The following is an 11,614-nucleotide window of genomic DNA, read 5'->3' as shown; positions in this document are numbered from 1 at the left end:
ACTCTTTCCTGTCCTATCCTGTCCCATCCCTCTCTGTCCTTGGCACAGTTTTCTCTTGTTATCTTCACAGTATTTCACACTGGATCCATAGCACTCTCTCTTTCTCTCAGGAGGTTGATAAGTGTGAAGTCGGCAGGTTCGTAGGTTGTTTTTATTATTGTTACTGTTGCCAGAGCTGCTGGTGTCATTATCCAATGAAAACTCAAACAGAGTAGGAGTAAAGAGAGTACACTTATGAGTAATGAAGAAGAAGAGCCCTTGGCTGACTAGATGACAACCACTAGTCTATCTGCTTTTAAAAAAGAAATATATATGCTCTCAATACCAATCAGAATAGTTGTCATATAGTAATATTAGTAATATTGAGGTTTGTTGTTAGAAGGTTGAGCTATAAATGTTCCACAGTTAATTATGAAGCTTTCATAGCCTCTGGAATATTGGGAATTACATATAAACTGTCCAGTGCTGCCTTTTATCATCATCATCATCTCCACAAGTTTACTAATCAAGAAAGCATTAGAAAAAGCACTGGGGTGAAATAATGGTGCAGTGATGGCATCCGATGATTATGCTGTGGTGCTTTGGTATGTGCTATGTGGGTAGTTGACATGAAATTATTTGGGACGTTCTTAGGTGTGACAAGCTTTACTCAAACAAATACTGTATGAAATAGCATTATATATATATATATAAATTCATTTGTAATTTGTAATTCATATTAAATAGTATTTATAAATTTCATTTGTTGTACAAAAATTAAAGGGTGACCAGTCACAGGACTAGTTACACTACCATTCAAAAGTATGGGGTCAGTAATATTTTTTAAATGAATAATTATAAATTAATACTTTTAATCGTCAAGGGTGCATTACAATATTCAAAAGTGAAAGACATTTATAATCTAGCAAAATGTAAAATGAGATGTATCCGTTTTCTTAAAAAAATATTAAGCAGCACAGCTGTTTTCAACATTGATGATAACAAATATGTAAAGTAATGTTTCTTGAGCATTAAATGATCATATTAGAGTCACTTCTGAAGGATCATGTGACACTGAAGTCTGGCGTAATGGCTGCCGAAAATTCAGCTTTGACACCACACAAATAAATTTGAATAGAAAACATTTTTTTTTTAATTGATATTTATGTTTTTACTATATTTTTTATTAAATAAATGCAGCATTGGTGAGAATAAGAGACTACTTCACTTAAAAAAAATCTTACTGACTCTGAAACATTTGAACAGTAGTAAAATAGGTTCACTTATTAAACTGTATACATTTTTATATAATTTTGATGCTGAGGACACATCATCTATACTTACTGATAACCATATTCATGCATCGTGGTATTTACATGATACTGTGTCCAAAAGTCATTGTAGTACTTTTTATGTTACTGAAATAAAAAGGTATTTACTTGTACCACAAGTTTTATTAAGTATGTATAATCAAAATAATTTATGTATCACTCTGTGATATACTGTCAGCCTGCTTTTGAGCAGGAGATTGGCACGTTTCCAATGCTCATCCAGTTTGCATGATTTCTGACACAATGTTTCTGAGGGCAGTACTGACTTCTGTTGACAGTATGTCCGTAACTACCGGCTTTATCTTTCAGAGCAGCGGTATCATGTTCATGTGACTTATCTAATTCAGGAAGAGGTGAAAAAAAATCCTTGTGAGGAGCTGCAGGGCGTTGATTCATCAGTCTGAAAGGCAATTATTATCTTGCTTCATTTCCCTCTGCTTCTCAAGGCAAAAATCAACTAACGACAGGGTTACATCACACAGAGCTTCAATGCATATACATTTCATTGAAAAGATTCTTATCCTCTTCCGTGTCTCGCTATGCATTATGTAAGCAGTGGCCTTATCTTATTAGAATGAGGATATCTATATGAGAGACATGTAAATTTGCCAGCATTTGAAGCTTAGGAAGCAAACTTACTGATGAATTGGCACTTCAATCATACTCCAATTTACAGGATGAAATCATGCACTAATGATATTACATGTGGCAGCTTGGTCATTAATGAAACACATCCACCAACAAGATGACCGGCAGACATTGATCGCCATATTGATGTGTGCGTCTCATGGAAATGCAAGCTCTGTAAATTGCCTTTGTGTTGTTGCTGGCTAGAATGACATGATCTGTGCTAGTTATTTGAGACAGCATCTATACTTTGTCAGACATATAATGATTTATGAGAAAGATTGTGACATCTGTGTGCACCAATTAGTAATAGCATTAACTTCAGTACAGCTTTGTAATATGTACCGATTACTAGTGCGTCAAGCCTTTAATCACTATTATCATAGTCATCTAAGAATAGAACTAATGTGTTTATGGAAAAACTTGTGCGCTAACAATGCTTCTCTCACCTAATCTACCTAATGCATTATTCATCAGCTCAGTTAACGCTACAGAAGCATAAAATATTCACTTAACAATCTTGAGCTACAGGAAAAGACACACCCTATAGTATATTTGTCAAGGGTTTTTTTAATCTGCATGATGTACGGTATTCACCTTGGAAACCTTGCGTATATGTGATTACTATATGTAACAAACTATTTTTATTTAGCTTTATTTTTTTTATGCTTTATTTATTTAGATGTTGCAGATATGGTAGACAGTACATTTTGTTTGAATGCAGTGAACTCATTGCAGAGTTGAAGCATAATTAACTGAGGTAAGCCTCTCAGCCTCACTCTAACATGTTTTGATGCCGTCTCTTCTTACTTTGAAGAGCCGTAACCCAGCTCTGTCTCGGATGCTCTTGTCAGAATGAGTGTGGTGCGCCGCTGACAGGAAATAGAGAAGCTCTTCAGTTCTGCATCTGATTATACAGCACTCGCTTCTACTGTAACTACCTCAGCTCCATGACTACTTCTCCTGCCTCAGAAACAGATGATGGAACAATGCTATGAAGCATTATTAAGGCTTTAGAGTTGCCAAAAAAAGTTTTCTGAATTGCTAAAACACTAAACCCCAATCTCTGAACCAAATTCTCACTAGCTTAAACCAATTTGTCGAATAAAGCACTCTTTCTGCTAAACCTTAAACACATTCAGGCAGTTAGGCTCTATTTGCAAATCTCATGCACTCTTTTTGCAAAACTCTAAAGACATTCTCATTCACTTAAACACTTATCACACTGTGATGCATTTGTGCAGCAAAATGCTAAACACAAGCGGGCAAAAGTTAAACACAACTAAAGCACAGTTGTCATCGTTTACACACAACGATTCAAAATTGTTCACACTTGTTTCTAATGATGTGATCAAACCAACTGTACAAAATATGAGCCAGTTCAGAGTGCACAAGCGGCACAGGTGACTGAATGATGATACGAACAATAGATAGAAACAATCTGAGAAGGAGAGGAGGAAGAGTAAGGTTTAACATGATGCTGAGACAGAATGAATCTCTCATTGACCCTGATTTTAAAATTGCACAACTCACAGTATTTGAGTGTACTATAACATGCTATTCATTTAGAGTTTTATTTTACCTTTTTGGCCTTTGCAGTATTTAGAGTTTTATTTGACCTTTTTGGCCTTTGCAGTTGGATTGCAGTATCTTTGCAGTATCCGAGTGCTGAATATATACAAACATTCAGTACTATTAAATATTCAGCACAATACTGTTCTTCAGTATGCCTATACAATATATTCACCTTACTCAGTTGCAATTACTATACTTTTTTTACAGAATTGCAAAATTGTTTACTCAATACAATATACTTTTTTCTGTAATGTTCTGGATGCTGTTCTCCATTTTTCTCTGTAGTGTCTAATGAATACTCTGTAGTGTTTATTTTATTGACTCGTGTGTGTGATCTGAGAGCACCGTTTGATTTTGAGTGCAAGTGAAATGGTTTTGCAGTGATTGTTTGATTTTGATGGAAGAGTCAGAGGTTTGACAGAAGTTTGAGTATTTGGATTTGTGTTTAAGGTTTTGAGAAAATGAGTGATGGTTTCAAGAAATGTGTTTTAGCAATTCAGAAAAACTGTAAGGCACTTAATTGTATACATAACCTGGGTTCAAAAAAAAAAAAAAAAAAAATATATATATATATATTTTTAAAACATTATTTAAAATGTAAATAGTATTCAAACATGCTGTGTTCAAAAATGTATCTATGTATAATGTGTGTGTCTGTGTGTGTGTGTTTGTGCAAGTGGATAAGTTAATTATCTATAAATGAATTTATGAATGAATGAAGTGGTATCATTTGTTTTATAATTTATTAATGTTTTATAATGTATTCTTTGTTTTGTGTAACTTAAATTAAATACATTCATGGGGTTAAATTTGCCTGATGAATTTGACCTGTTTTTTGGATGTTAAAAAGAAATTATAACATTTACTCTTCCAAATCATACATTGCATGTTCATTCAGATTTAGGATTTCCAATATAAATCCTAATACGGATAATGTGACTGTAAAGATAGCCTTTAGTCCTCTTACTGCAAGATATGGGAGATACGCAGCCAATGATCAATAGCTAGTAGACCTTCCTGAGCTTTCCAGCATATCGGCTTTCTGCAGGATCAGTTGGATTAGGCAAAATCACCAACAGGTACTAATCTGAGAATGGCTACTTTAACCCTAGCACATATTACCCACATTCACTCTGTAAACTGTCCCCATTTCAACTAAAGCTAACCTATATTCTTCACAGACATTCAGATTTCAACCATTTTCAACACCAGTGTACTTATATGACCCCCTCTTTCACTGAAATTGCTCTTCACAGCTTAAAATCCTTTTTGTGGAAGCACAAATCCAGTGGTTAGAAATAGGTTGATATCTGCTGCAGTGGCCTTTGTGACCTTAGACGAAATAGATCAATCTCAACAACCAATCATGAGGTCAGTCTTCTGCAGCATAATCATACTGTGAATCTCCATCTGCGCTCCATGTCTTTCCACCTCCTGAAACCTAGAAACACCCCTGCTGTGCTATCGCACAAACCTGCAGATACAATCAATATGTGGCCTTTTAGTCTGATTCCATATGGAGCAGCTTTCATAGATCACTGTGCAACCTTGCTACAGCAGTGGCTTGATGGAAAAGAATAAAAATTCCACATTTGAAGGTGTAGGAAATGTAAGCCGCACTGTCTATCTATCAGTGAGTTCATTCAGAGAAGAATTAGTCACGGAATAACATACTAGTATTCTAAAAATAGTAACAGTAGTATGCCAGTATGCTATTCTGAATTCAGCCTTTGTGAGATGTTTTGAACGATTCATTAAAAGAACTGCTCATAAGAGTCATTTAGTCATAAATCAGACTAAAGTGTCCGCATGGAATGGTTGTGTGTGCATATTGCGAGTACAACTCGGTAGAAAGGCATCTCTTCTTATTTCGCTTACTGATGTCCTGCTGTAATCCTCAGGGTTTTGTTACTCTGAAACACGTTAGTGAGCAGCTGGACCACATACTGACAGATATTCACCAAACACCGAGTTCTTGCCATTAGTAAGATGGAGTAGAAGAGCAACTGAATGTGTTTATTGACTGAAGCCTGACTCCATCCTGGTGGAGGTCGAGCTGTGTCTCCCTCAGTAATGAGAAATCATTGAAACTGCATTCACTGACGTGCCACTAACAAAAATTGAACTAATTCCAGAAGGTCTCTGGCTGATATTGAGGTCAGAAGAGATAAAATTGTAAAGCCCACAACACGCCTTGAATTTCAGAGTCTTGAATCACAGGAGGTGAAAGTACATGTGATTTGGAATATTTTGGAATTCAGTTTTTTGTGTATGTTAATATTTATGAATATTATCAAAATGTATTCTTAGCATTATTATTATGTTTGATTTGTTTACAAAAAATAGACCTTTCTTAGAAAGCAAGAAAATTATTAAGCTTAATAATATCTTTAAACCTAAGAAATCATTTTCTTTGTGTATAAGGGAAACCCCGGTGATGACTGTTTTATTCAGAGTGTTTGACTTCTTCACAAAATTTCCTCAGTTATAGCAAATGCTTTTCTCAAAGAAAACAGAAACACAAAATCCTTAGAAATACTGCAGGATCCTTTGTTCATTGCAGAAATTGATTCGTATTATTTGTGGATGCCTGTATTGATGTTTTTTCCTCTTCTTTTGTAGCTGCCTGTGCTTGAGATCTCAGCAGTCTGGCGTTGTGGATGGTTTGTCTACCTCTAATCCAAGCCAAAAGAGATTCTGTTGGCTCAGAGCCTGTGAATGAGAGCCTAAAGCAAGCCGAGTAAAGGTGCAGACAGAGTTGATTAAAATGGGGTAAGTTTTTATGACTAACACAACAAAAAGACGAACATATTGCAATCCTAAAGGGTTTCTCTAACACACTTTTTCAGCAGAGGCCTGCAGATACAAGTATATATGTATATATATATATATATATATAAAGTACGTTCAGATTCATTGTGTTTCAGTGGCCAGATCACTTCTTGGCCAGGCCACTCTTATAAAAGAGATTTTCATCTCAATGAGTTTAACCTGGTTAAAGAAATTATACCCTTACAAAACAAATATATATGGGAATATACTGCAAAATGTAATACGATACATTGCATAATACATTTCCATATATGGGGAAACTAGTGCATATGTTTTTCAATATACTGCAATATATGCATTGACCATGTATGGCTATATTTTGATACATATAAAAATATTTAGAAAGGAAGACAAAAATAGCATTACATGTAATATTCGTAAGGTTTTATCCTTTGTTATGTACATATATTGCACATACAGTACATGTCCCTGTATAATTGTGAATGTATGTACACACATATATACACACATTCACAGAATGAGTTACAGCAGATTTCTAGTTCCCAGCATGCTTTGCTTCTGACTGTTAAAGGAGAGTAAATCTTAAAATTAAATGTTATCTCGTGTTTTTGCTCAGTATTAATATAGGAGGAGGTCTGTTAGTGTTTAATGTTCTATTATTTTGGAATTTAAAAGGGTTTCTGGCATGTCTGAGTTTTGGGGTTACCGTTGTTTTGAAGAGTCGAGCCTGTGGTCAGGTTGACGACTGGCCAAACAACATTAAGACTATATATTACTTTATTTAAAAAAGTAATGGCTGTGCACTCTTCAGCATGCTGATAGTCTCTTTGCTAAATACTTTAATACATGCAGGTGGGCTTGTGCTGTTGTTATCTAGCTATAAATTAAAATATGAACAATGTAAATAGTTATAAAATATAAGAAATATATTATACATGTTTATATATGTGTGTATATACTGCATGAGTAAATATATGTACAATATATTAATACACATGCAGTACCATATCTTATCACATGTACATCTATATGTTATGAAGTGTGTTACTGAATATAAAATTACATATATTATAATATATAATTAAATATATTGTCACATATTTTTCAATTTATGAAAGTGGCAATTCCTTATTTATTATTCAATATACTGTTTTGTAATATATTAACACAATATACTATTCTGTATATTCTCAATATACTGTTAAATCATTTAATATATTGATCATTCATATATAAGGAAATATATTTTCTTTGCGTAAGGGTAATGTAAAATCAATCAGGGAAGATGATTAGTTTGTCAGGAATCGGGCTAATCCAGTCCTCAAGTTTTAGTGTCTTTGAATCTCTAGTATTTTGGCTTGGTATGGCTTGCTATTGTCTCAGTGAGGGACAGTCTGCTCTCGCTTTCTTGTGTCCGTAAGAATTCTGCTCAAATAGGAAATGGAGCATCTGCCTGTCTGTCACACACAGAGAGGACATAGTGGGCCCAGCGTGAGTTGATCCTGTGCCACATGCTCATTAAACAAGCTCCTTATGCTAATTGACTGTTTATTCACACGTCAGCAGTTTTCAAGCGCAAGCGAAAGAAAACACTGGCAGTGCTATTGAGACAGTGAGTCTACTCACCCACGAAGATAGATCCTCCTGAGCGCTCCACTGTACAGTTCACAGAAAAACAAAAAGGTTTTTTTTAATCTTCTTATCACCTAAATGGAGATGAAATTAGAGATGGAAATTCGCCTGATAATACCAGAGGAGTTTCAATAGCTCCATTTTAATTAAATTGGGCCAAACGTTAATTGAACACCTGAACATGCTGGGCTTCCCCCACTTAAAATTGCTGGTTTCCCACCTTTTTCAATCTAATCGCAATGCCATTGTTGTTCTCTGACAGGCACTGTGAAGAAGATGAATATTCAGATGGATTTGTCCTGACTCTGCTGCCTGGAATTATTGTGACATGTTCTTTTGTAACTCCTGGTTTGACCCTGATTTCTGTTTAAGATTACGGGTGGATATTAATATGGCCCAAAGCAAGGCAATTTGTTCTAATTACTGAAAGAGAAGCACTCTCATTGATAATCCACAGTTCTCATCTGATTAGTGGAATAAGAGCCCTGGGCGAATGTTGTGGCTCTCTTCATTACTGTCCCTTCTGATTTTCCTCTCTCTCGGTTTAATGTTTTTAATTCCAGACAGAACTCCCTCCCACCATTTGATTTGTAAAAAAGAACGAGCCATTTTTAGAATATGAATTTAATTATACAAGTCATAGGAACTACGCATGATGAACATTATAATTACTGTAGTGGTTATTGAACTGTTAAACATCCTTATGTTACTTAGCTGTAGTTTTATTGCTGGAAGGATCATTTGATGTGATTTAGATTAGTATACAATTAGTTCTACAGCAAGAGGAATATTGGTAGCTTTGTCCAGTATACGAAATCCATTTTTAAATATGAGAAATGTTGGGTGAATTTCATTTTTGCACACTTTCAGGGCATTTTATAGGGATAGAGGGCACTATTTGTAGGGTTGCTGCAAACACAAGTGAGCAACAGAATCCCTTACATACAAGCCATTAGCAAATATTACATACAATCGACATTTCAAGGAGGTAATTTTGCATTTTCAGAATCATCTACAGTAATCCTCGGTAGCACATTTTGAAACCTGAGGTAATTTTAGATTTTATCAGGTATTTTAAAATCCTAAATTGCTCACGTATACCTAAGGATTATCAGTGGAATATATTTCTTACGTATTTGGTTATTTATAAATTTATAAAGTATGCCATTTTTTTTATTATTTTCCACAGCAGTCAGTAATAAACAAGAAAGACCCATTTATGCTGTGTGAGAAAAAAGTTAAATAACTTGCATATCAAAATGCTAAATTACATTTTTTTATGTGATTGTACTAAAGCCAACAGAAATCAAAATAAAAGACAAAATATTATCTGGAGAATATTTACTTTTTAGTACTGATGTATCTTTTTCTGATGTTATTACTCTGATGAAAATTTTTTTTGTTTTGTTTGATTCATTTGTATAGCATTTTCGCAATAGTTTAAGCAAAGGCAACAGTGGACGGAATTTGCCAAAAGTCTATACAAGATTTAGTCATTTTTACTCAAAACCAATTTTAAACACCAGGTGTTGGTGAATTACTGATTTTCAGATGCAGAGCAGTTTCAGTGTATAATCAGGTTGTTCTGCTGACATCATGTCCATTGTCTGTGCATTTCTGCAGGGCTGTGATCCCGATGCTCCTTTCTGGAATATGGCAGCTATTTCAGTGGCCATGCCGGATGTGAAAACCCCACAATGTGAATACTCCCCAGCAGGCTCTCCTGCAAGCTGCAGCATGGACTTGTCTATGGACCTGTCCGTCCTCAGCTCCCCGCTGTCTGCTTTCTCTCACCACGGCGTGTCCCCCTTCCCTGCCCAGGATGTAGCACCGGGCCACTACAACAACAACAATGGCCTGCTCAGCAACCTGGGGGCCTACTGCTCCACCAGCAGTATGCATCCTCTTAAACAGCCTGACGGCCAGTCTGGCTATGGTACGATGCGCTTTCCACAGGGCTGCATGAACACCGGTGGCACCCGGCTTTACCGCAGCCTGGAAAACCTGCACTGGGCCGCTGTGTCCGATCCCAATGCGTATCCTTACAGGAGCGTGGACAGTGAGTTTATTCTTCACTGCACTTCAAGCAGCCACTGGTACGATGGACCTCCTCAGGGACCTCAAGTTTACGGCTTAATGCCTTCCCATGACAGCATGGCAGTCTACGGCCGCCGAGGATTGGTGAGGAAGGATATACCACTCTTTCCACAATGGCTTTTACCAGCGGTTGAGGACTGGGGTATAAACGGAAATGCTCGAAAGGGTCTTCGAGACAAGCTGCGGCTCCAGAGCACACGTGTGACGGAGCCCCACAAGCCCTTGCGTCCTCAACCTGTGCTTGGTAATGCACCTTCTCCGCTTTATCCGTGCGATCAGGAGGTAACGGTTCGGACTGGGCTGACATCATTGCAAAGGAATGGACAGCAAGAGTTGAGCGCCCGTCGCATCACCAGTCCTGAGGAGATCAAACAGGAAGCGCTGCGACGACTGCAGCTCCGAAGACAACGAAGCACCCCTAACCTGGCACTGAACTCCAGACATGAGTCTAGTACCATAAGTAAATCTCATACCGCAGAGCCCATCTGCACTAACTCTGCCCAGTCAACCCCTGAGAGGAAAAGACCCCCCATGGGCCGCCTGCACATACCTACGTTTGAGGAGTTTAAGAGAATGAGACAAAGGGAGGGCATTACGAACCACAGGTTCTCTGAAATGGAGAGTAACGACAAGCATAGAGAGGAAAGAATACAGACAGAGGAAACGCAGAGTGCGGAAAGGACTGACATTGACGTCAAAACCACTCAGGATTCGAACCACAGCGGAGCGGAGGTGTCTGAGCCCAGTTCCACTGCAGAGGTCCCAGGAGGACCAATCTGCTCAAGCCCAGTGGCTCGCTCTCCATTACATCCTCAAGCTGCTACAGGAAGAGACGAGGAGACAAAGGGCCCAGCAGGCCCTGGGGCCACAGATGTAGCTGTTCTCCCCTTCCCACCCCACAGGGAGAGTGGCAATGGCCCATCCAGCTGCTGCCCCGCAATCCTTCTGGACGGAACAGACCTTTCCAGCTATGGAGCCAAAATCTATAAAATGAGGGATGGTTTCCTGGGATCTGCCCTGGACCTTATTAAAAAAAGGTGAGTGGATGGGAGCTGTTGTGTTTGGTGTGTTAGACTTGTGCATTCACATAGTACTTAAAGTTGCAATAGAAGTAGTGACAGATAATTTCTTCCATATTGTGATGTACATTCCAAGATTATCAGAAAAAAAATAATGTAGGGCAGTGACTCGGTTCTATCCATCGGTTGTTGATTGGATGGCAGCAGATCTGAATGCGAGCTTGCAGACGATTGTAAGAAAGGGGCGGGATTTAAGTGGACTGAATGATTGGAGAAGTCCTGAATACATCACCAGCGAGAAGTCTGTCTTTCACTGAAGATTGAGGTATTTTGAAAATTATTAAAATCAGTTAAAAATGTTGAGGTCAAAAAATGTTTTAGAAAATGAAACGGATGCATGGATGAATTGTTTACAACAAGATCTTTAAGATGCAAATAAAAATAGATTGGATGAACTTCCATTTCATGCCAACTTCAACTGATATAGTTAAGAATTCCTTAATTCTTAATCAGAATTCTGCAGTTCTCGCCACATTTTATTGATAAACACAGAAAAAAGAC

At 37.3% G+C, this 11,614-nt stretch overlaps 1 protein-coding gene across 1 annotated transcript in view; it reads left to right on the top strand.

Moving 5' to 3' along the window:
* Window positions 1-11,614, top strand: part of LOC107658202 (uncharacterized) — a 30,249-nt gene that overhangs the window by 6,682 nt on the left and 11,953 nt on the right. Inside the window, exons 2-3 of the mRNA XM_016446661.1 lie at window positions 6,135-6,284; window positions 9,561-11,071. Coding sequence (XP_016302147.1) covers window positions 9,591-11,071 — 1,481 coding nt within the window. The 5' untranslated portion in view covers window positions 6,135-6,284; window positions 9,561-9,590. The remainder of the gene's footprint in view (window positions 1-6,134; window positions 6,285-9,560; window positions 11,072-11,614) is intronic.

This window comes from Sinocyclocheilus anshuiensis, unplaced genomic scaffold (genome assembly GCF_001515605.1).
Source record: "Sinocyclocheilus anshuiensis isolate Anshui unplaced genomic scaffold, SAMN03320099.WGS_v1.1 scaffold263, whole genome shotgun sequence".
NCBI lineage: Eukaryota > Metazoa > Chordata > Actinopteri > Cypriniformes > Cyprinidae > Sinocyclocheilus > Sinocyclocheilus anshuiensis.
Note: the sequence above shows the minus strand (reverse complement) of the source record. Positions and strands in the feature narration are given on the sequence as shown.